Genomic DNA, 25,991 nt, shown 5'->3' with positions numbered 1-25,991 from the left:
CACTGACGCAACACTACCTCACCAACTGAATTTCTGTGCACACGTGGGCCACAGAACCGACCAGGTACCTTGGGGTGTGGCTGGGCAGAGAACCCAATGAACTCCGAAAAGCAAACAATGGCCGGGCGATGGAGTGGCTCAAGGCTTAAATCCCAACATGGAATATCCCCCCTCTCCTTGGCAGGTCGCATCGCAATAGTTAAAATGGTGTTATTACCGACATTTTTATATCGTTTCTGAACATCCCGCTCCCTCTCATGTTGCTATTCTTTAAGTGGCTGTGGTCTAACATACTTATGCTGGTGTGGGCTGGCGGGCAGCCTTGGGTTGCCTATGAAACTCTGATGCTTCCTTGTGCACGCACCGGACTGGGGGCTCCTGATCTTAAACTCTATGCTTACTGTGCCCAGGCCAGCTTTTTACATTTTTGGCTAGATCCTCCTCCCTTCCACCCGCACTTGGGCGACAGAAACCGACCAATACCGCCCCCCCCCCCCCCATGGCCGCCGCTTCACACAGCATTATTCAAGGATATAAGGTACCCCTATCCGAAACTAATACTGTAGAGTGCATCCGCTAGGCATGGGAGGGTCGCTGTAAAACAGACTGGCACTGACACACTATATGTGCCATCAATGAAACTATCAGAAAACCCCTCCTTACCTCCATTGCACAACAAAGGGATGGCTCACTGCACAGCATCACTGGGAATCCGCTCCAACTCAGACCTCTACCCGGATGGCCAGTTTCTCCCCCCTCCTGCACGCTCGGCTGAAACTACGCCATCCCCACTGGACACCTTGCTTTACTATCAAATGCAGGAAACCTGCAGGAACACTAACAAAGACTTCACTTATGCCCCTCCAGTCCACAAGGCTCCTGAGTCCATTCATGTGACCATGGCACCTCGCCAACTCAATACTAGGCTTTACTCACTCACATTGTCAGCCTCGCCACTTAACACAGAATTTGCCGGGGATGCTTGGGTGGCAGACTTGCCCACTGGTTTGACTGAGGACCAGTGGCAATATTGCTGCAGGCAGACCGAAAGACCCTCCCCTAACTATAGACTGAGACAGGTATACCTCAATTTTTGACATAGACTATACTGCACTCCCCTGGCCTACACAAAATGGGTTTGACTGCTGATGCAAACTGCGTGAGGTGCACTGAGCCTGGCGCCACATTCATACATCTGGCCTGGACTTGCCCAAAATTGTCTGACTTCTGGAGAGCGGTTTGTGAGGTCACTACCCTAGACCGCGCCACTCCCGACCCACTCACATGTTTGCTCAGGCATGTCAAGGCAATCCCAGATGCCATTCGCCGATTCGTGGCGATGCTACTGGTATTGGCTAGGAGACGATTGGCAATACACTAGGGCCGGAAACCAGCACCTTCAGTTAAGGTGTGGCTTATTGATGCAGCACACTGCCAAACACACTTGACTGAATACTGGAACCTCATGCCCCTTGCTAGTCAGCTGCATGACATCTGAGCACACCTAGTGGCATTTCTCCATTGTCCAGACGACCCCAACGCATATAGGAGCCCCCCTGGTGCGACCCCTTAACAGACAAGACCCCGGGTGGTCACATGTGTCACTTTTGCCATGTTATTTGCTGGTTCACACAGGGTGATTTTAGGCGAGAACATGCCCGCAGTCCCTTTTGGTGCCTATCTAGTCACCTCATGCACTGTTGCCTGGTTGCGTGACTGTAATGTTGCAATGATTTATGCTGTCAATTCTGTATGCTGAAATATGCACTGAGTTCAATACAATAAAGAAATTCATTAAAAAAAGGATAGGAAGAGATAAATTTCCCTCACCTGCACTGGCTGCCTCGCCCATTGAACTGGTATTAAATGTAGTGGCCATGGTGCTAACATGATATCACCCTGGTAAAGTAGCAAGGTCCCTTTGTGACTAGATTCCAACTCCGGGGTAGAGTTTCGAGATTCCTCGCTAGACCCTTCCATCTGTTTTAAGGATCTCACTGGGGCTGGAGGCACAGATTTAAGCAGGCTGGGCCCCAGGACATGGCCACGGAAGGCTGAGACTTTCTCCTTGCCTGGCCCCGTGAGACGTGATGAGCTAGCATGATGATTGGACTTAAGGGACAGAGGTGTTACTCCAGTAGTTTTAATAATGTCCCCTAAATCGTGTAACTGCCGCATAATCAGCTATAAAAAGTGTAACACGAATGCAGGGTTGCAGGTTCATCCTTTTGGCTGTAAAGCGCATATATAATTTGAAGGAGTTAATAGGAACCCTTCTAGCAACCCTGAACCGGGTAATAAATCAGGTTTCACAACGGCCCCCAGCTGCAGAGCCCTGCACGCACTGCAGTGGAAAACCTGGTAGGTCTTTTTCTCAGTTGTCGCCTGTCGGGTAGCAGTCCTTAGCATCCGGAGTAGAAGCAGGGGTGTAAATTACTCCTGCCTCAAGTTGTGCGCAGTGAACTAGGAGCAGCAGGAGAGACGCCATCAGCTCGATTCCAAATGTTGAGAGAGTGCCAGTTCTCAATTGCCAGCCAAAATATTATGAAACACCTGGCAGTGCCTCACGGAAGCATTACAAAATTAACACATGGATTGCCTTTGAATCTCCGTCATTGTATACATCGGATACAACGTCTGTGAAATCTGCAGCATTCATGATGTTCTTGCATCCTCAGCATTCCCTGCATGAATGCAAGCCAAGTGAAGGAATCCTGGCCTAACAGGAGGAGACCCCTCGAAGCGCGATCAGCTGCGGATCATGTGGGCTCCGCCCACTGCCGATCTCCACACAAATTATTCATATTTGTGAATTTATAAATGTCGTATTTTCCAAAACATACAAGGTCCACGACCCTTGGAATAGGGGTGGGTGACGTTGACAACTTAACCCACATTTTGCAAAAGTCAGAAAACATAACCCTTAATGAAGCTGGATGAAGTAACCAATCATGCCAGAACCCACTCCCACACAACCATTCACAAACCCATTTACAGACCCATACCAGGACTAGCACACCCATTCACTGATTCATGGATCTAGACACATATCCACTCACTCACCCATACAGCCACTCATACACCTACTCACTGCCTAATACAGCTACCAGGGACGGACTGGGAAGATGCTGTTCGACAGGCCCTGTGAGCAGAGGGGGGGGGGATATGCGGGGTTAGACATGAAGCATTGCTCCCACTTTTCTTACAGGAGGCCGACATTGCAGCACTGCTCCAAACCCGGCCTCTGTAAGAAAAGTAGCCCTTCCAGCCACAAAACCAGCCCCCACCCTTCCGGCCCACTGGGGAAATGTCCTTTGCCTACTTTGGCCAGTCCAGCTCTGACAGCCACTGACATATCCACTCAAACAATCACACAGCCACTTAAAAACTGAAGGCCCCCACGGTCCCTGCCGGCTCCCTGCATCCTGTGGGAGGCGGCATTGCTTTTGGACAGAGGGAGCTGCGAACATGCAACTCCCTCTGTCCAAAAGCAATTTTGCTCCGCTTCATGCAAGCAAGAGCATTTTCTGCTCCTGCTTGCATGAAGAGGAGCAGAGTTTGCTATGGCTTGGTGGGAGCGGTGCTCCTGCGAAGCCATAGCAAACTGCATTGTTCCAGGGGTAGGCATCCCATAACATTGCTAGAGCCGGAAATGGGGGGTGGCGGACCCCATGGCCATCTAGTGCAAATTTGCCCAGGGAGTCAGTGATCCAGAGGCTGGGGGTCCCCAACGGACCCCTGCATACATATTGTTTGAGCCTCTGGAGGCGGCAGTCCCTGGAATGCGGGGGGCCTAGCGGGTCCCCCCGCATTTCTATTACTGATTGCCCCAGCAAGGTGGTGGTCCCTGGAGCCACGGGGCCCTATACCCCCTACATTAATTTCTTATTTTCCCATTCATTTTGCATTTAGCACTGGGGCGGTGCCAAACAACATATGTTGTAATGAATGTCCTGGGAGGTGGTGGTCCTTCCGGCAGCGGGGGGTCCGTGCAGCCCCCGCATTCAATAATACATAAAACCCAGGGGAGGTGGTGCTCCATGGGGCTGTGGGGGAGGCCATATGGGCCTCTCCCGCACTGATTTATGACATAGACCCAAGGAGGTGAGAGGCCCTAGGGGGCACTGCATGAGCACCTCCACATATTGTTATGAACATGCTCCCAGGATTTGGCCCACCCTGGGGCATCTTTCAAAAGATGAGCGGTAGCCATGAATCCACATACCAACCTGCGATCGCAGCAATTTAAAAATGTTTTATTTTATCCCATGTTGGGGTCCCTCTAGTGACCCACCACCATATCTGGGGGGTCAGGGTATTCCTACCATGCCCCCTTTACTTTTCTTTTTTACTTTTTTTGTGAGACTCAGCTTCACGCTGAGTCACAAGATGGCTGCCAACACTTCCTGGATGAAGTGTTGGCAGCCAAGCAAATTTCAGTAGATACTCAGTAGGCTGTTCGGCTCCCATATATCGATATTTGTATCGATATTTGTTGAACTTAAATATCTTTAAAACTACTGAATAGATTTACACCAAATCACAAAAAGGCATGCTTTCTGAACCAACATCTGCAAATTTAGCGTAATTCCATTCAGCAGTTCAAGCTGTACTTGTGTTAAAAAAATGAAAAATCCCCATAGACATAACATGGGGAAAACGTGTTTGGGACCCCCCATTTTTCTCAGCCCTTGCTTGACAAATTACCCCAAACCTTTCAACGCAGCAGCTGCACCAATAAGGGGAAGTTTTTAAAAAGAAAATATTGAAGGTTAGGCAAGCGCTGCTAAAGACATTTGCTAAAAAAAAAAAAAATTACTATGAAAACTTTGGTCCTAATTTTACCTATAACTACCTACTAGTGTCCGCCAGTAGATGATATAAATAAAATCATGTACAACTACATCCGCTCAATAAAATTTCTTTGAGTTTTAATTATTCAACCTGATCTGGTTACTGGAAGCTGGGAGCTGTCATCTCCAATATCAATTCTTTTTTAGAAGACAACAAAGAGATGACAGCAGTCACTGAGGTCTCTGGTTCAGTCTTTCCTTCACCATCCAGACTTGAGATCCGATGCCTTAAATGCCGTAAGGTGCTGGGCAGTGACCATGTGTCCCTTGGTAGAAAACACTTGGAAAGTTTCAGCATTGTATGGGCCATCTGATTTTCTTCATCCTATCTGTCAAATGATTACTAGATCTCCTCTCTTAGAGGTAATATTCTTTACAAGTCTCCTCTTGCCTGCATAGGCCTTCATTTTCTGTTTGTTAACCAAGTTCTTTACATAAGTTGTATTCTCGCTTTTCTCTCTCTTTTGTTGGCCCACTGAGGGAACACAGTTGTCATTTTTCTCCTGAACATCTATGTTGCAGGACTTTCACCTGTGGTCGAGTGAGGTGTAGAACAAAAAGCTTGTAGTGATAAATTAAATACAGTTTTAAAATTGAGTTTCTCAAGAGTAACACACTGGACTGCTTTCTTTAGCATACTCATAAAATGCTCACTGAGTCCATTATGCTGCGGCAAAGGTGTACTCTTCTGATGCTTTATATTCAGATGTTTTGGAACTATTTGAATTCTTTACTGTTAAAAGGCAGGCCATTATCAGAATTTAAAATGGCTGGACTGCTCCATTTTGCAAAGATGGTATCTACTCTTTTAGAGACTCACTGAAGAGTTGTGGGTGATAGATCTTTAACTAATGGAAAACAATCATACTCATCCACAATCACCGTTTGTCGATGTCCATAATTGAGTGGACTGAAAAAGTTGATGGCTATTTTCTCCCAGGATAGCTTAAAGAGTTCTGACATGTAGAGAGTAAGTTTAGTAACTTTCATAGAAAGGCAGTTGCATAGATGATAGGCCTTTCATTCTTTTTCAACCCTGTGATCTAAATATGGAAGTCAGACTCTGTGTCTGAGAGCTCTTTTTGTGGCGACAATACCACAATGAGCCAATTAAATTACTTTCTGTCACAGACTCTCCAGAGTGAAGATTCTCGACCCTCAGTCTTTCCTGAGTTATGGACAGCTCATCTTTGCCATTTTTGTATTTTTCACATTCGCCATCATGGGTGAGAGGTTAAATGTGTCGGGTCTATGACTGATCGGTAATTATGTCTTTGAACTTCAGTATGTCACTGTCATGGCTCGTGGCAGTGAGAATCTGGGTAACCGAAATGGCAGCTGTTATATGTGGCTTTACATTCAATCAAAAAATTTGTAAAGCTCACTACTCACCCGTGAGGGTCTCAAGATGCTGAGGAGGAGGGTGCTGCTACTGCTCGAACAGCCAGGTCTTGAGAAGTCTCCTGAAGGTCAGCAGGTCCTGGGTCTGTCAGACGTGGATGGGGAGCGTGTTCCATGTCTTGGCTGTGAGGTGGGAGAATGATCTGCCACCGGAGGTCGTTCGGTGGATGAGTGGAATGGTGGCGAGGGTGAGGTCAACGGAGCGAAACAGGTGGTTTGGGGTGTAGAAGGTGAGTCGTTTGTTAAGGTATGTTGGTCCGGCTTTGTGGAGTGCTTTGTGAGCATGGGTAAGGAGCTTGTAGGTGACCCTCTTGTTGACGGGGAGCCATTGCAGGTCTCTCAGGTGAGCAGCTATGTGGCTGTGGCAGGGGATGTCGAGGATGAGGCGCTCTGAGGCGTTCTGTATAAGTTGGAGTGTTTTCAGGAGGTTGGCCATGATTCCAGCGTAGAGGGCATTGCCGTAGTCCAGCCTTCTGCTCACGAGGGCATGGGTGACCATCATTCTGGTTCCGGTGGGGATCCATCTGTAGATCTTGCGAAGCATGTGGAGGGTGTTGAAGCTGGAGGAGTAGATGGCGTTGACTTGCTGGGTCATAGACAGCGATGAGTCCAGGACGAACCCTAGGTTGCGTGCGTAGTTGGTGGAAGTGGGTGCATCTCCCAGTGTGGCAAGCCACCAGGAGTTGTCCCAGGTGGAGGGGGTGGAGCCAAGGATGAGAACCTCTGACTTGTCGGAGTTCAGCTTCAGGCAACTGTTCTTCATCCATTCGGCGACGGCCTTCATTCCTTCATGGAGGTTGCTTTTGGCGGTGGTGGGGTTTTTGATGAGGAAGAGGATCAACTGGGTGTCGTCGGCGTAAGAGATGATGTTGAGGTCGTTTGATCGGACGATGTTGGCGAGCTGTGCCATGTAGATGTTAAAAAGGGTCGGGCTGAGGGATGGTCCTTGGGAAACGCTGCAGGTGATCTTGGTGGCTTCGGAATGGAATGGTGGGAGGCAGACTCTCTTGGTTCTGCTGGAGAGGAAGGAGGTGATCCAATGCAGGGCTTTGCTGTGGACCCCTGCGTCGTGTAGGTGTGTGCGTAGGGTGCGGTGGTAGATGGTGTCGCAGGAGGCCAAGAGGTCTAGGAAGATGAGGGCCAAGGTTTCGCCATTGTTCAGTAGGGTCTGATGTCGTCAGTGGCGTTGATGAGGGCAGTTTCGGTGCTGTGGTTGCTGTGGAATCCAGATTGGGATGAATCCAGGGTGCTGTTGTCTTCGAGGAAACGGGTCATTTGCCTGTTGACAATCTTCACGATGACTTTCGCCGGCAACGGGAGCAGGGAGATGGGTTGGAAGTTCTTGAGGTCTTTTGGATCCGCCTTGGGTTTCTTGAGTGGGGCGTTGATCTCGGCGTGGTTCCAGCTCTCCGGGAAGGTGGCGGTTTCGAAGGAGCTGTTGATGATCTTCTGGAGTTGGGGTGCGATGATCGAGCTCGCTTTATTGAAGATGTGGTGAGAGCAGGGGTCGGATGGTGAGCCAGAGTGGATGGTTTTCATGATTATTAAGGTATTGTCGTCGTTGACTTGGTTCCAGGAGAGCAGAAGGCAGACGTGGCTGGGGACGGTTAGTGTGTCTGTCAGGGGCATCTGGGTGTTGAAGCTGTCATGGATGTCTGCGATGTTGTGGTGGAAGAGGGTGGTTAGGGAGTCGCAGAGGTCTTGTGACAGAGGGATGTCGTTGGAGCTGGAGCTGGGGTTGACAATTTCCTTCAAGATGTTAAAGAGCTCTTTTCTGTTGTGCGTGTTTTTGTTGATGCTTTCCTTAAAGGAGGTCCTTTTGGCAGTCCGAATGAGTTGGTAGTGCTTGCAGTTGGCGTTCTTGAGGGCTGCGTGGTTGTCTGATGTCTGTTAGTGGTGCCAATTCTTCTCGAGTCTTCATCAGGTCTGCTTGGATGCTTGGAGGTCGGTGGTAAACCAGATGGCCAGCTTGTCGGGTCGTCTGTTTGAGGGTTTCTTGATCGGGGAAAGAGTGAAGGCGCAGTCGTCGATCCAGAGTTTGAAGTCGTGGGCGGCAGTGGCGGTGTCGGTAGGGTCGGTTGGTGGCTCTCAGGCAAGGGTGGTGATCAGCTGATCTTCGGTGACCTTGTTTGAGCTGCGGTGAGGAATTCATAGCGTGTGTTTGTGTGCGGTGCGTTTCTCGAAGGAGAAGTGGATGCAGTGGTGGTCGGTCCAGTGGAGTTCGGTGGTGTGGCTGAAGGTGACATGGATGCTGGCGGCAAAAATGGGGTTGAGTGTGTGCCCAGCAGAGTGGATGGGTGTCATGATAAGCTGTTTGAGTCTGAGGTTGGTGAGGTTGTCGAGCAGGGTGGCGGAGTTGCTATAGTTGGTGTTCTCGAGGTGAAAGTTCAGGTCCCTGAGGGGGATGTAGTCTGTGGATGCAAGGGCATGCGTGCTGATATCAGTGATGGCGTCATTGAACAGCGTCTCGGGCCCGGAGGGTCTGTAGACAAGGGTTCCTCTGATGGTGGTTTTGGCATCAGTGTGGATCTGGAAGTTCAGGTGTTTGGCTGCGCTGAGGTTGTCTTCAGTGCAGGTTGAGATTTTGAGGGTGTTCTTGTGTACAATGGCGATTTCTCCTCCTGGTCCATAGGTGCGGTCCCTGCGGGTGATCTTGTAGCCGTCCGGGATGGTTATGGCGATGTCAGGCGCCGAGGAGGGATGAATCGAGTTGGTTTTCAGAGTTCGATGGCATGCCTGTGGAAGGAGCGGGTGTTGAAAATTATAGATCTGAGATGGTTGTGACCTGCCTGGGTGGGAGGGGGCGGGACGCTCGGGTGTTTGCTGCATGGTGAAGCAGCAGTTTCAGCAGGAGAAAGGTCTGTGGGTGAGTTTCGGGATGGCCTTGAAGCAGGTGGATGAACAGCCGGTGTTGAGTTCGTGAAGTCTGTTGGCATCGTAGCAGTGTTTGTGGGGGCCAGGGGTCTGGAGTTGGGCGCGGGCAAGGCACGGATGGGCGCGGACTGGCACAGATGTGCGCAGACACGCTTGCCTTAGGTGTGCCATCGGTGTGCCAGCGACGCACCCGCTGCATGCCTCTGCTGCACGACCACGCAGCTGCCGTCATATTGTAGGGGAGGGGGGAGGAATGAGGAGCTGGGAGGCGGGAGTGGGGCGGTAGGGGGAGGGGTCAGCAGCAGTGGCAAAAACGGCAGGGAGACGAAGGGGAGCAGGGGGAGCAGTAGCCCAGAGCAAGGGCTGTAAGGGGAACAGAAATGCAAATTACCAGACAGTAACACTAGAATTACAACAAAAGTAACACTAGCATGATAAGATCAAAAGTATACCAGTATATACGAAATCACAGCCAAAAACAATCACCATGCGCTTGTTGGGGGAAAGCTACACCAGGGTAGCCTCGAACCATGCAACAGAGAGGGACTGGCTGCAAAGCTAAGCAGAGCATTGAGGAGCTGCAGGGGAGAGTGCGCGCCTTAAACCGAGGTCTGGGGACTCACACATTGAAGTTAATGTAGACTTCAATCATCTTTGGCCTTGTATAGGCACTCTGGAAAGGTAGTCCGGAGGGTTTTGATCCTTCCCTAGATGATGCACAGTGGTATAAATGAGAGTGCCTAACCAGACTGGGCTATTGTCAACAACAACCTCTGTGCAAAGCTATTGGATTGAAATATACCATTTCTGCAGCATTCTCACTGGCTTGTTTGATCCTTTAAAACTATTTTCACATTCTTTTGACCAATGAAATGAACTGTTGTTCTTCATCAATTCTCGTAATGGAGCACTTACAATGGCAACGTCTTAGACGTTGCTCGACCAGTTCCTGGCCTTGCCAAGAAATTAATGTACCTTGGAAACATCTTGTGGGGGATCGCATTTGACAGCGCATGTACGTTAGCAGGATTAGGTGTCATACCCCTATCAGAAACAATATGGTCAAAGAGTTTGAGCTTTGTTTTGTGGAGTTCTCACTTGTGTGCATTAAGAAAGTCAAAAATGCATCAGTAAGTAAACAACATACTTGTGTGATAGCTTTATTGTGCTCCTTTTGTGTAGCTTCAAAAACTAATATTTCATCACTATAATTGAACGTATTCTTGACAGGCTGTATGATATGTCAAATGATGTCTTGGGAAAGTTCTGCAGCCAATGACACTCCAAAACTGAGTCTTTTTGTATCAAAACAGACCAACATGTGCCGAAAAGTTTGTAATGTACCTGCAATTTTCTTTGAGTTCTAGCTGATTATATCCATTATTTAAATCAATGCTAGCGAAGGCACCTTTGTTTTCTTGTGTTTCATTGTTGCTACAGATGAACCTAAACTTTTTATTGGCATTGATGCAGCCCATGTGTGCACTTTGGCATAAGCCACAGTAACAGAGATAGTTCATTGTATTTCTCTTCAGACATTATGCACTACTGTGAATAATGAAAGGTATTGAACAACCATTTATTTTCACTGTAATCTTTGGAAAAAGTTTGTATGATTTTGGTGCTTTGAGATGTAGACTTTTCTTTGACTGACATTTTTATGCACATGCAGCCAGTCCAACATGTACACGTTTCTCTGAGGTAAACACTGACATGGCACAACCATCTTCCTCACTTTCAGTTAATATTGAGGCGTGTAAACTGTTTGATGCTGATTGACTTAGAAGATGTTTTTAAGAATCAATTAAATGCATAAATGGTGCTGATGAAGGTTGGGATAATTTTAAAATTGATTGAATGTAATGGTATATTAATAATTACGGAGGGGAATATGTTCATTCTTCATAAATATTTTTTAGTTGTACTTTTTATATATTCGGTATATATGCAATTTTTTATGATTCACAAGAATCGAATAAAGTTATTTGAACTGAACTGACTTAGTTCAGTGTCGATTTGCTCAACTGATGTCGCTACTTGGGCTTGTGGGCTTGCGTTGAACATTGCTTCTGAAATGCTCTGATTGACATTTTGACTTAACTCCGCTAGGCATTTACTTTTTCCATCGCTTCACAATTCATTAGAAAATTGTTCCCTTTCTCTCAGCCTTTGCATATCTGTCCAATGTGGGGCATCTTCCCTTGTGTGGAAATGAAAATCCACATCTAAAATACAACTTCTTTTTAAGTGAAGGCATCACTTTGTGTCCATTATTCTTGTGCTTTGGCTTACTTTTAACATTATAACTGATTAACTCTGGGCACTTCCGGCCCCATGTCAGCAGCTTGCCTTTCAACATGGTCTTCAGCTCTAGCAGCCACTAACACTTGCTCCAGACTAAGAGTTCCTCTCAGCATTTGTCATCTGAATTAATCTGACAAGATTCCATCAATAACTCTAAGAGGCATAACTGCTTCATCAATAAACTGATTGAACTTACAGTGTTTGATGAGTGTATTGAATTTCTCCACAAATTCATCAATGGTTTCACCAACTTCTGGGATTTTCTTGCCTTAAAATATATCTTTCAAAATCAACATTTGTTACTGGATAACATTTGAGATTCAACGTTTCTTTATTCTGACAGTGTGTGACATCTTCGACAGTTTATGGTACTGTCTTTATGACTTCTTTCACACCATCACCAGCAATATTTTTGAGTTAAAGAAAATGTCTTTATCCAAGCAGTCCATCAATCTCCAGAATTTAGTTTTTTGCGATGTTGAAAATGGGTAAGTGGTTTCAGGAATGCGGCAGCATCGTAGACCAGTGTGGCATTTACTGGAATTGAAGGTAGTGTACTTCTGATGCCGTTTGGTGATCATGTTTATGCAAATCTTCTCTGAGGCCTTTTGGAGTGTTGGCCTCATGGTCGTCTTTAACATTACTTGAAACTGTGGCTTCCTTCTCAGAAGTCATCTGAAAAGTTTCCCTATTTCAAATGTCGCTTTCAGCCCTTTATTTTTTAAAGAAGACCTATGAGGTTGCTGTGAGCCTCACTCAGCAACTTTGTTAGCGAACTGTTTCAGGTATGGACGGCTCTTCAATGGAATCAGTAAGCCATTTATCTCTTCTTTTCTAAATGTCAGTTTGCACTTTCTGGCAACTGGTTGATTTCTGCCTTGCATTACTTCTGTTCACAGCATTATTTTGCAAGTTATGATTATCAATGATTGAGCTTTGTAAACCTGCTCGTATCTGCCTTCAGGGTTATTGCTCTGTGTAACATGTAACTTAATCTTGCGTGGCAGAGTAGATCCTTGCTGTAGGACCTGAACAGTAGTTTCTCTGCCAAAGACTTGCAAATTCTTTGCAATGCTTTTTTTGTCTTCAACTTCTTCACAGTGGCTGGAGCTGTGCTTTGACTCCATGTGCATTAAGAATCGATTCCATACTTTCACAACAACACACGTGGCATGCACGAGCTGTTTGCTTGGTCATTGGCAATTTCGCTCAGAGAGCACTGTTGATCTTTAGGTTAATTATCCTGTCTCGTTGCCAGCTGTAGCATCTTCCCCAGCCTGGGTACCTGACAATGACTACACCACTCAATGAGCTTAGTACTACACGTATTTATTTGTCTGCATGTAACTGTGAACTCAACATTTTAAACCAGGCTTTCATTGCATTACGCGCAAATATTTATGTTGCAGCTCTAGGGAGTCCATTAGGAGCCAAGAGGGTTCAATCATAAAAACAAGCAAGGCACTACAGAAATGACGATTGTATATGTAAAGAAAATAACATTACATGCCACCATGTGTGTTTTTGTTGTGACCCTATGATTAGATACATGATTTAGTGTATTGAAATTTTTTTTTTCTGAATAAATGTTTTTCTATATGAATGTGATCTCAAAAAGAGTTGACCTTGATACACCTTATATGTAACATTTCTCACTGTCCTAAATTGTTTACTTCAAGTGGTTGGATTCGTTTGATACCTACCACTACTTATTATTGAAGTTTAAGTGAAATTACTCCTTCAGGAGTCCATTGTGGTTTTGAAAAGGGGGGACTTGTTGGAAGCGCAATTGATTGCGGAGCACAAATATATTGGAAGCTTTTTCTGCTTCCTTGTTAAATGTCACATAGACATCCATCCACAGGACTGCAGACAATTGTTGTTCTGCAAACCAAAATCTTCTAACTTCACCTGAACTTCATTTATGATCTCAAAGTTTCAGTCATTTCACCTGCTTGTATCACATTTCTGTACAGCACTTGACCTACACTTCATCTACTCTCTCTCAACTTTTATGATAGTTTTTAAAACGTACAGAGTTGAACAACAATAGATAAACTAATCCTTCATCACACCTTCTTAAACTTTTTTTCACTTGGCAAGTCCTTTAAGGTTTTTCCTTATGTCAACCCTGTCCCAAGGTAAATATTATGCATTTCATCAGTTATATTTATGTTTGTATTTTCTGTAATACTTGCATGGCCTTGCTTTGCTGCTCACTACCCCACTCAGAACACCAAGCTGTTTGCATTATCCATCCAACTCTTCATGACTAAGGTGTGTATCACAAGACCTGTCACTATATACAGAATTTCTGAAATGTTCTACCCACAGAAATATAAAAATAAAGAAATAAAAAGCAGCTCCAGTAGTAATCTGCAGGTGCTATAAGACATGTCTTACTTTTCCATTGCCAGAGACAGCATTAGTTTTCCTCCTGATATATCCATTGAGGCTGATAGAAGGAGGTCCTGCAATTAAGGTAACAACATTGTCAGAGATGATACCAATACCTGCAATTCCATGTCACACAGTCCAGAACATTTGGATGAGATTGGATCACACATAACGAAACACCTCTACCTCATCTTTTGTATAGAAGTTCAATTTTTAGCTCTGACCTTCTGGTAGGTAAATGCTTACTGACTGGACACCTCATATAATCAATTAGATAAACATGACTGCTAGTTCGCAATTGGATTGTGCTCCCCATCCCACAATGCAACTCATGGTAGCAACAAATCTTCTGGAACCACACGTAATTTGGCAGCACATCACCAACATTCCATTGTATGCTGAATCTATACCTTCCACATTCTCATAGATACTATTTGCTTTCTTCACAGTCCACTGATTATAGGAAAACTAATGAAAGGATATTGTAATGACCGTCAGTCATCGGTCCAACACAATCATTTGGTGCCAAATTAATACACCTCATTGTGACATACATCGTGTTGTTATGTAGAACAATGCTGGATAACATGAAAATCAAATCATGCACAGCTATACTTACCAAATTCAGTACAAGGAGTGACTTCGGTTGAGTGCCTGGAATTGCAGTGAGGATTTCCATGGCAGGAGTGAGACGCAAAATAATCTTGCCAGGCTCAAGTGAGAGCACCGGAGCCCTGCTTAATGTGATGAGCATTTTTATTGGTTCGTTCTTGGGAAACATATTTTTGATCTGTGTATAGGAGCAAAATGTATGTAGTTCAGTGACTAAAAATATATTACTTATAAACAGTATAAAAAGAATCTTGCTTTACATAAAAGAAAACCATTACACATTAGACCTTAGCAATCTTTCAGCTTAAAATCTGGAAAATGTTGGTCACTACTACATCCAGTGCAGAATTAAGTTTCTTTTGTTTACCGGTAATCCTCAGTTCCGTGGATCCTCTTCCCATTCATTACTTATGAAGATCTATCATCCCATTAGCAGAAAAAAGAACACAAGGAAGGCTGGTTCACCCTTCCTCACTCCCTCTCACTGGAAGTACATAAACCGTACTTTCGCAGCATTCATTTTGGTGCCCTCCGACGAAATGCCAGCTGTTTGGGAGCGAGGGAGATGCGTAATGAATGGGACGAAGACAATGGGACCAAGATTAATGAAGATTACCGGTACTTATTCGGACATTATCCCAAGGTCCCTAGGTTCTTGTCCTATTTATTACTTATGTAGAATACCAAAACCAGACACCCGGTTAACCGTACCCAAACAAAACAAACCAAGGACACCACACTTAAAGCAGCACCCAAGTGAATTTATTCAAACAAGGTACAAAAAAGAAAAAGAATGTGAGGGGCACACTGTCTGCAACACACCTACCCCAAAATTTACATCCTCTCCTGAAACATTCTGGAGATGATAATGGTAAAGAAAAGTATTGGACGAAGCCCATGTAGCCACCTGACAAACCTCAGGAATGGACACCCCTAGCACTTCAGCCCACAAGGCCACCACTCTCTTCATGGAGGAGCACTCACCAGGGAATAAGCCAGCTCAATCACCTACTTCAACTGCCGGCTGATGGATAGTGAGGAGGCCTTCTCTTCCTTTGAAGCCAATCGGAAAGAAACAAACCAGGCCTCAGATTTCTGAAAATACGAAGTGCAATCCAGATACATCAAGAAAACCTGCTTCACGTCCAACAGAGACCAATCCAAGTCCCCAGAAGAGACAGACAACTCCACCAAAGCTGGCAGAAGCAGCTCCTGGGACTTATGGGATTGAGACGCCACCTTAGGTACAAAAGAGGCAACCAACCTCAAAACCACATCGTCATCAGAAAAAGACGAGTAGCGTTCCCTGGCCATGAGATAACCCAGTTCCCTAATCCACCGAGCAGAAGTGATCACTACTAAGGAAATCACCTTGAAAGTGACAAACTTAATATCGATCAACTGCAACAGTTCGAAGGGAGACAATACCAGAGCCTTCAACACCAAGAGCAAATGCCACAAGGGAAAAAGCTGCTTCAACAAAGGATGGGCAAGTAAAAGGTTGCAAAGCAACCTGACAACAAGATCATCCACATTATCCAGATTACCCCATGGAGCCCGAAGAGCCTTAATGGCAGACCACCAGGCTCGAAAGGTAGACACCACAAGTGGCTCTCAAAGCCCTCCACCAAAAATTGTAATACATCCATTAGGGAGCACTACAATGGAGACAGATAGAGGGAACCACACAAGTGGCCAAAAGTCCCACAGTGCCCCTCAAAGAACTTCAGAGTGGAAGGACAAAAGGACTGCTGAATAGCCAGCTCTAGTTGTCGAGGCAATCCCTGGTGCTGCAACCCCACCCCTCAACTTCCAGACTGGAAGACAGATCAGCAGAAGAGCCAGAGATGGGACAGCCCCCAGAGGAGAAGAAAGCATGGCACCATCCATGGACACTGAACAGCATGCAGCCCGGGACTGGGGAACCATGACCTACAGGGACAAAAAGACACCACCACAAACATCACCAAGGACTCTCCAGAAACTTGAGAACCAGACCAATCAGTGGGAAGGCTTACAACAGGCGATAGGGCCAAGGTAGCATCAGATTATCCAGCCCCCACCTGAAGAGCCCAACAACAAAACCTAGATACCTGAGCATTGTGCCGGGTAGCAAAATGATCCAGTAAGGGTGCACCAAACCTCCTGCACACCTTCCAAAAACCTCCCTGGTAAGACACAGCTCATGAGAGGAAGTGAAGAACTGGATGAGGACATTTCCCATCCCATTGTCCAACACCCAAACATACACAGCTAGCAGGGACAGAATGTGCTGTTCCACCCAGAGGAAAATGGTTGAGCCTTTGCATTGAGGGCCTCGGACCGAAACCCCCCGATTGTTGTCCAAATAGGCCACAGTGACCTGGTTGTCGGAACACACCACCAGGTTGCACCCCTCCAGCAAGTCCTGAAACCCCCCAACAGCCCAGGAAACAGCCATCAGCTCCCTATAATTAAAGGACCTCTGCCCCTCTCTCAGAGACCAGCAGGCCTGCAAGGACCTGTCCCCCAGAGTTGCACCCAAACCAAATGCACCATATCCTGAGAGAGCACCAGGAGAAACCCATGCGCCTTGATTGAGGCAAACACTATCACCAGATGCCCCAGGATCAGCTCCTCCGAGGGGCCAATGGAGGAGCCAATTGTCCTGATAAGTAAACAAGAGGATGCCCTGGAGATGAAGTGATGCAACAAGAGGAGCCACCACCTTGGTAAACACCCGGGGGCTGATTACAGCCCAATTGGAAGGACCAGAAACTCACAATGCCTCTCCCCGATGCAGAACCTCAGAAACCTTAGAAACCTTTGAAAGAGGGATAAATGGGTACATGAAAATCCTGCAAGTGCAAGGTGCACATCAGATGGTCCTTCAGCAACAATGGGATAATCCACTGCAGGGTCATCTTGAAAAGGAGATGCAACACAAACTGGTTCAGATCCTTTAAATACCAAACCAGCTGGAAGACCCCCGTAGCCTTCACCACCAGAAAGATAATCAAATAAATCTCCCCCACCTCCAAGAAGGGGACCACCTGAATGGTTCCCTTCTGCAGCAGATAATGAATCCCCTGCACCATGGCCACTTGCTTCATCTTCCTGAAAGGTCAAAGAGTCAGACGGATACAAGATACCGAAGGGACCCCCAAAGCTTCATCCTGTATCTGTGCCTCACAATGTCAAACACCCAAGGGTCAAACGTTGATTGCTCCAAAGCCTGGAGGAAGTGCCGGAGGCGACTGCCTAACACAAATTCCTGCTACATTATAAAGTCAGGAACAAGGCATAGGCAGAGGGATTTTGCCTTCCGAACCCAACCCCATCCTGCAGTGAACTGGCCTTAAGACCTGGGGAACTGCTTCCTGGAAGTGGAGAGAAAGGGACATTTAGGCATAAAGGGCAGTCTCTCACTAGCTGCGCTTTGAGGGAGGAGGAATATTTCTACTCCTAGAATACCTTATGCAACTTTTCCTCCAATTCCGCTCCAAACAACAAAGATTCCTGAAAAGGCAACCTCAGCGTGGACAACTTCTGGGCAGAATCAGTCCTCCAGTCCTTAAGAACAATGGAGCACATGCATAAACATAAGGAATTGCGATTCCTTAATAGCAATGTGTTTAGGAATCGCAAGTCCTTATGCATGTAGGAATCGCTTTAAAAAATTGTGATTCTTGGATATTACCTAACTGCAAATTGCAATGAGAAAAGCAGCAGCGGACCAAAGGATTGCCGCGCCTTAATCCCAGTTCCAAGTGTATCAGTGTATGTGCCGCTACCCCTGACGTCAGCTGCTGAGTGGCGTCACTGTGAATCCAGATCAAACAGTACTTTTTAAACTTGGGTGGGGGCGCACAAATATAAAGTCCAAAACGAACAGAGTGTTTTTTAGAAACAGTCCTTTCTTTATTAGTACAAACATTATTAGGTGCAAAAGTTCATTGATTTCTTTGTGAAAGAAATCAATGAACTTTTGCACCTAATAATGTTTGTACTAATAAAGAAAGGACTGTTTCGAAAAAACACTCTGTTCGTTTTGGACTTTATATTTGTGCGCCCCCACCCAAGCTTAAAAAGTAATTGCAAATTCCAATTCACAATTAAAAAATAGTTTCCCATTCAATCCTATGCGAGCAAAATGACATCCCAGCGAGACTTTTTCCCAGCCGCAGCCGGTAGTGGGAGTAAATGCAGGGCGGTGACGTGGGGATTGGTAGGGGCTGGGTGGGGGGTAATAATGTATGGATTACGGACTTTTAGAGGTAAGTAAACATTTAAATAAATAAAATGAATTTTGTTGAGCACACTGCATCACATTTTGGGATGCAGTGTACTCAACGAAATTCGTTTTATTTATTTTAATGTTTACTTACCTGTAAAACTTCGTAATCCACACATTACTACCCCACCCTGCCCCTCCCAATCCCCACGTCACCGCCCTGCATTTACTCCCACTGCCGGCCACGGCTGCTTTTTCCTCGTTCGCGATCAGCAACATCAAGTTGCCGCCCACTAGCGTGGAAAATAAACCTCCTGGTGAGATTCTCAACGCGGGGAGGTCAGGTTTCTCATTGCAAGAGGTCGCGTATGCTCGCGACCGCTCGCGATGAGAAGCTACCAGTCTGCATTGAGAAAGCTGCCGCTCGAGTAGAAATCTACTGGAGCAGCAGAAAACGACCGCTTGGACTGTGCAATCAGTGCGAACAGCATTTTGCACAGTGCACTACGCAGTTCGCGTAGCTACGTGTAGCTCGCGTAGTGCCAAGTGCACTTTGCATAGCTACGCATAGCGCTACTACGTGAACTACGCCCAGGGTTAGAATTAAGGCTCTCACTTCCAAAGGTGACAGCTCTGGCTGTTAGGCCACCTCTCATAGTCGCATTACAGACACGTTTAAGAAAATCTTTTATTTACTTTATAAAATGAACGGCATTAAACATCATAAATACATTACATATGGTTCATGGATAACAGTTAATATGTATACACGAAAGATTTTGCAATCAACTTTTAATAGCCTGTCAAGAAAATGTTGGAACATTACTAGGCAGAGTGCCTGGATCATTTTTATTATTTTCATTGAAACAGTCTATTCACCAGGGCCACATCTAAGTACATTCAGAAAAAAGATAAACTGAATCATGTTGTTTGTTAGTAGGGAGGTTTTCTACCACCTGATTCTTATTTTCTAGTTGAACATAGTGTATTTTATTCACAGAGGCATGCCTTTCTTGCCACCAACAGATTTGTTTGTGTAAAAAAAAGAAAACCTCTAGCTTCTGTCGTCAATCAGACCACTTTCAATTATGATTTTATTTAACTTAGTTAGACCTTTTTTGTTACACATACATTCATTTTCTTAGTATAAAAATATTGTGCAAAATTGGGAGTATTTCACTGATTGGGCCTGCAAGTTTGAACACAAAAGCAAAAATGTGGCGTTTTTATCAATACTAAACAATATGGGATTAGGAATGATTTACTGTATGCAAAGACTTGAATATTTTTATACGTTTATTAGTTGTGAACTACAGTACAAGGTACATTTGTAATGTCTAGGGAAAACAAGGAACAAGTGTTCACACTGACCTACCTGAGGAATCATGAACCCCAAGTTGTCTGTGGAGAGAAAGCGAGCATCTGCAGTAGAAACCTGTGTGTGAGAAGTATTTATAGAGTGTGATAATTGTTATACACTGAACACCTGATAATAGTTTGTGTCAAATTTTCATTTCCGAATTTGATAGAAACTTTGCACTAGCCGGCAGAGGGCAGATTTACTAAAACTTTGCAGTCATGGAAAATGGTTCGAAGCCTCACTAAATATGTGAAGAGGACTTACTATCCAGCAAAAAAAAGTAGTTTTCGTTAGAAAGGTGTATTTTCCTGCCGGGTGTAGCTCTTTATGGTCCTTTTTGCCACTGTGCATCAAGGGTGTGTTACATCGAACGTACTTGCACTTTACAGCACAATCATCCAAGATTGTGACACATAGACTAATCTGCCAAACTTTTAGTACTGGGATTGTGTAAAAAATAACGCCCCCTGTGGCAAACATTAAGTTGGACAAATGTTTTTATTCCTCCAAACATTGTACACATTAATTGTTTGCTGCAGTGTAGAACACACTTCCAATGTGTGGAATATTTTTAAAATGCCCTAAGCCTTTATACTGCAAAGCAGAGACGTTTTGAGGCATGGGCAAAGTGGGCTCAGACCCAGGGCCCCAATTTTTAAGTGGGCCCCTTGCTACACAGTTTTGCCCTGATGACCCTAAATGATTCTAACACATAGATTGTTTAAATACCACCTTCTTTTAGTTTATTTTAATAGAGGTGATGTGTGGGAGTCGTTTACAGACATTATTTAGAGAAATGTCTTTATGTTTTTCAACACCATGCCTCATCCATAAAACAAATTCTTTGAAGTTCGAAACAGTACCTCACAGAAATGGCAGTGGCTCACAGAGATTATTTGCAACAATATTAGCACGCTGCCACTATATTAAAATATTAAAAACGCACATCACTATCCCTGAATATTAGATGGAAAGACATTTAGAATTTGGGATAGTGTGCCTGTGAACTGTCAGTGACCTGACAACATGAAAATGCTGAAATTAGATCATGAACTCAAAGCTGTTCCAAACAGGGACCCCCAAAATACGTTTGGCCCAGGGCACCCAGAATCTTTAAGATGTCCCTGCTGCAAAAGTATACTTTTGTACAAATTCTATGCAAAACATAAATACACAAAATTGTACGATGGTGCAAAGGTGTGTCCATGGCAACAGGCAGTGGAAGAGAGAAGCCGCAGGCTTTCTTTCGTAAATAAGGATCTACAATGCTTTCTACCCCTTGCGCAACACAGCAATTGTGATAGTCATGCTTTGTTGCGCTACAATTTAGTAAATCTTCCATGCACGATTTCACTGGCAGCACACATGGAAAAAGCAAAAACTAGGAGAAATAAAGCATTTCTCTTTGTTTTGCCTGTTTAAGACCAGGATTTTCCTTAATTTTGGCACTGCCTCCTATTTACCCTGCCCTTGTGAATAGGGGGCAGCGTCAAAATCAATGGATGTTGAGGTGGAACACCCACCGCAACACCCACTGCACGCACCATTCAAGCTAAATACAGCGTGAAAGGGTGCTCTATTCACAAGACAGCGTTAAGCAACGTTAAGAGGCTTAACACTACCTTGTGAATAAGGCGAGGCCCGTATCGCCATCACAACATCAAAGTGAAAGTGGCGTTGCAGTGGCGATAGGGGCTTGTGAATATGCCCCACAATCCCATACAATAAAAGTGAAACTGCAGGCTATCCCTTACACCCACTTGCAGTACTCCAAAGTGACAGGTGAATATTGCAGGGGGAAACTTCAAGGTACGGCAATGGTACGTCCCCCAGGCAGTTTTGCCACTGATATTTACAAGCAACTTGAGCTGAGGATATTAATATTTTGACCACATGCTGGAGATTAGTGGACTTTGATAGCGATCTTCTATACCTCATGCAAGTATGCCCCCGGGGACAGTAGGTCTACAAATCAAAAATGAATTTTCTATAGCTATACACTAGATAGATAGACAGACAGACAGACAAACAGACAGACAGACAGACAGACAGACAGACAGACAGACAGACAGATAAATGGACAGATAGATAGATAGATAGATAGATAGATAGATAGATAGATAGATAGATAGATAGATAGATAGATAGATAGATAGATAGATAGATAGATAGATAGATAGATAGATAGATAGATAGATAGATAGATAGATAGATAGATAGATAGATAGATAGATAGATAGATAGATAGATAGATAGATAGATGTGGTTGACTAACATATCTGCCAACCTCTTTTCTTTTCCTCTGTATCCTTTTGATTTGAGGAAGCTACTGGGTTCACACAAATAAATCCTCTCCCAGCAGCAGAAACCCTTGATGCTGAAATCTGTCTGCCACATGACACTCACTGTAAAGGGTGGAGCAACTGCCACTGGTTTTGCAGGTTGAGACTGCCAGTAGATGCCATTTAGCTCTCCCAGAAGATGTATTTAAATCAGAATGAGGCCGGCAGAGCAGGCACCTATGTCTACATACAGTGAGAGGATCTCCACCAGGGCAGGGGAGCCCAGGATCTATGTTAACCTGACAGGCTGGAGAGCCACTTGCCAAGGTCTAAATGACTCTGATTATCTTTTAGTTAACAACATTTCTGCCTAGATCATTCAGAACATGGACATTTAAATTAAATGATGCCCTTCAAATAAATTACATCCTTGCAGCATGTAACCACTATTAACCTGCGCCTCACCGTTTGACTCGAAACTTCCATGCTGAACATCCCAGTGCTATACAGCGCCCCAAAGAAATTGCTGAAATAATCAACGGAAAATCCCATGTTGACCATGGCTTCACTGGAGCCTGCATCTGGTGGCAATTCAAGTGTCTTTGAAATCATAGTCAAGTGTTCATAATTCTCCTCTTTCACTTGATAACCCACCTGAAAAATAAATGTTATTGTTGAAAAGTACAATTGGATGCATCAACAATTTTGTCCAAAACATGTAAATTAAACTCTCCAAAAAATACTTGCACTTAAACTATTTTGTTTCCTCCTCTATACACGTTTGGACAGTCTCATAGACCAGCTGTCCTTTATCTTCTGGGAAATTGATACTAATAACTGGAAAATATTATCACATAGACTTACAAGTAGTAAATAACTACTTAAGGAACACATATAAAAATGACATTGATTATTTTTTCATTCCAAACCAGATGAAAATTTGACAGCCTTCAGTAACTACACATTATGGGAAGAATATGTGTGTCTTCTGCAGTTCTTGGACTTTAAGGTGTCAATGGTTCATGTTTTTTGGTGTGATGACGCAGATACATAGTCAACATCAAACTGCTTTGAAAGCAAATATTGCATCATGTAATCGCATGATCACATCCAACTCTAAAATAGTTCATCACTTTGCACACTTTATTTTGAAAAATGTCATAAAAGTCAAATGAAAGGAATTTCCATTAAATAATGCTGCATGAGACAAATTAAGAAGACTGTATTGAAGACATTTTTTGTGTAAGCAGTTTTGCTGATATAATTAAAATTGCACCAAGATCTAGCTTCAACATTTGTGATTGTTGTACCACTCAAGTGACCTAGGGCCAGATGTAGGTAATTCCGATTTACCTACTCTTAAATACCGAATCATACCGAATCGGTATTTAAGACTGGGGGCCGGATGTAGGTCGGTCGGTAACGGCCGAAAATCGGTATTTTCGGCCGTTACCGACCGAGATTCACAAAATGGTATGTAGGTCCATGTATTTTACAGATTCGGAAAATTTACCGATCGGTAAATTTACCGAATCTGTAAAATACCGAATCGGTATTTTTTACCGATTCGGTAACAATGAGATGTAGGTGGGACTCTTCTGAGTCCCACAAGCCTTACAGATTCGGTATTTTACCATGAAATCCAACTTCATGGTAAAAAACCGATTCCGGTGTGCATGCACATGTGTGCATGCACACCTGTGCCATATGACAGGCAGACCTGCCCTTAGGGCAGGTATGCCTGCCACATGGCCCCCGAATCTTTTTTGGGGGTGCTAGAGGGTGTCAAAGTGACACCCCCTGCACCCTTGTCAAAATCGGTATTTACCGATTCTGTAAATACCGACCGGTAATGCCCCATTCATTCCTATGGGCTTCAAAGCCCATAGGAATGAATGGGACATTACCGGTCGGTATTTACAGAATCGGTAAATACCGATTTTTACCGATTCGGTAGCAGGAACATCTGGATGTTCCTACATCTCAACCCCTTAGATTTACCGATTTTTAATTACCGAATCGGTATGATTCGGTAATTTAAAATCGGTAAATCTATTTTACCTACATCGGGGCCTGGGTAAATATGAAGTAGGCAGATGTAGGTAATTTTTATTTTGCAATTACCGGGGTATTTACCGATTCGGTAAATACCGAATCGGTATTTCCCATTGATTCCTATGGGCCTTGAAGCCCATAGGAATCAATGGGAAATACTGATTCGGTATTTACCGAATCGGTAAATACCGAATTCTGGCAGGGGGAACGGGTGTCACTTTGACACCCTGTAGCACCCCAAATGCAGGTTTGTGTGCCATATGGCACACATACATGCCCTAAGGGCATGTCTGTGTGTCACATGGCATAGGTGTACATGCACAGATGTGCATGTACACTGGAATTCGGTATTTTACCACCCAATAGGATTGGGTGGTAAAATAAGAAATCCTAAGGACCTGTGGCACTGCAAACTGTGCCACCTACATATTGATTAACAGAATTGGTATATTTACCGATTTGGAAAAATACCGAAGTGGTAAATTTACCGAATCGGTAAATATACCGATTCTGTAAAATCCGAGCCACCTACATGTCAAAAGCCAAATACCGGTCGGTAACGGCCGAAATCGGCCGTTACCGACCGGTATTTGGCTACCTACATCTGGCCCTTAATGTTTACTGATTCTGTAAAGTTCTCTTACAACATTCTGAATTAATCCAGTGTGAGATTAAGTATATTATAAATTGGGGTGGATGGCAGTTCACCACATATAATAATGGCACTTTTCTTGTTAGGTCCAGTAAAGGTTTCAAAATCGAACCTTGAACTCAACGATTGGCAGCTATGACACATAGCTGACAGGCTCAACATTCAGAAATGTGTAAAGCATTTAGAAGTACCAAAAGCATTTAAAAGCAAGTAAAAACACAAATACCATTACAATTTATAACAATAGAAAACGTTTTAATGAACAAAATAACTTCAGATTGACAAAAAACCAATAAAGAGAAATGTAGATATGATTTTTACAATTATAAATAAAAATAGTGCTGCAAAGACCAACCGTTGTTTAAAAACAGTTGATGGGAGAACAATGTCATACATTTACCCCAGTACAGAGATCTTGGCCTAAATCCATCGTTTTTTGCTCACCATGCCATTCCAGTTTGAAACTAGCCATATGCAAATCAGTCTTGACCCTGTGCCCCATGGGAACAGTCCAGCCCGAACTGCCAAGCCAGGTCCTCCCTGGACTGAAAACAAGCATCCTAGGACCTGTTTCAGGTTTTTAGCCTGATGGTGCATGGTGGAAACAAAAATCTTTTGTATACCCCTTGTGAGATTAACTTTCCATAACAGTAATAAGTACTAAATGTGTGGTTTTGAAATTAATCAACATAGAATAGAATGCACACACACAAATACATGTGGGGCACTAATTTGCCTGGATTTGCAAAGCATAATTTACTAATTTGTTGTATATTGTGTCATAAAGAGTACGCATTTGTTATAATCTAATTGAGGATTGCATGAAAGTGCTTTTGTCTGTTTATTTGTGGCATAAATCATGAAGATTGGTAAACCACGCATATATGTTGCTTAAAGCTAGGTAAATACTAACCGGATATCATTAGAAAGGGGGAGGTAAACAGAAAGGGCTTTACTTCGTACATTTACATTTATTTGTGTTTCTTTC

General features: G+C 44.3%; 1 protein-coding gene across 1 annotated transcript in view; it reads right to left on the bottom strand.

The window, feature by feature from the left end:
* LOC144768431 (BPI fold-containing family B member 2-like) overlaps positions 1-25,991 on the bottom strand; it is a 117,878-nt gene that overhangs the window by 33,278 nt on the left and 58,609 nt on the right. Inside the window, exons 9-12 of the mRNA XM_078652077.1 lie at positions 22,762-22,950; positions 20,030-20,089; positions 14,449-14,619; positions 13,836-13,903 (exon numbers count right to left, since the gene is read on the bottom strand). Of these exons, the coding sequence (XP_078508203.1) occupies positions 13,836-13,903; positions 14,449-14,619; positions 20,030-20,089; positions 22,762-22,950 (488 nt within the window). The remainder of the gene's footprint in view (positions 1-13,835; positions 13,904-14,448; positions 14,620-20,029; positions 20,090-22,761; positions 22,951-25,991) is intronic.

This window comes from Lissotriton helveticus, chromosome 7 (assembly GCF_964261635.1).
Source record: "Lissotriton helveticus chromosome 7, aLisHel1.1, whole genome shotgun sequence".
Classification (NCBI taxonomy): domain Eukaryota; kingdom Metazoa; phylum Chordata; class Amphibia; order Caudata; family Salamandridae; genus Lissotriton; species Lissotriton helveticus.
Note: the sequence above shows the minus strand (reverse complement) of the source record. Positions and strands in the feature narration are given on the sequence as shown.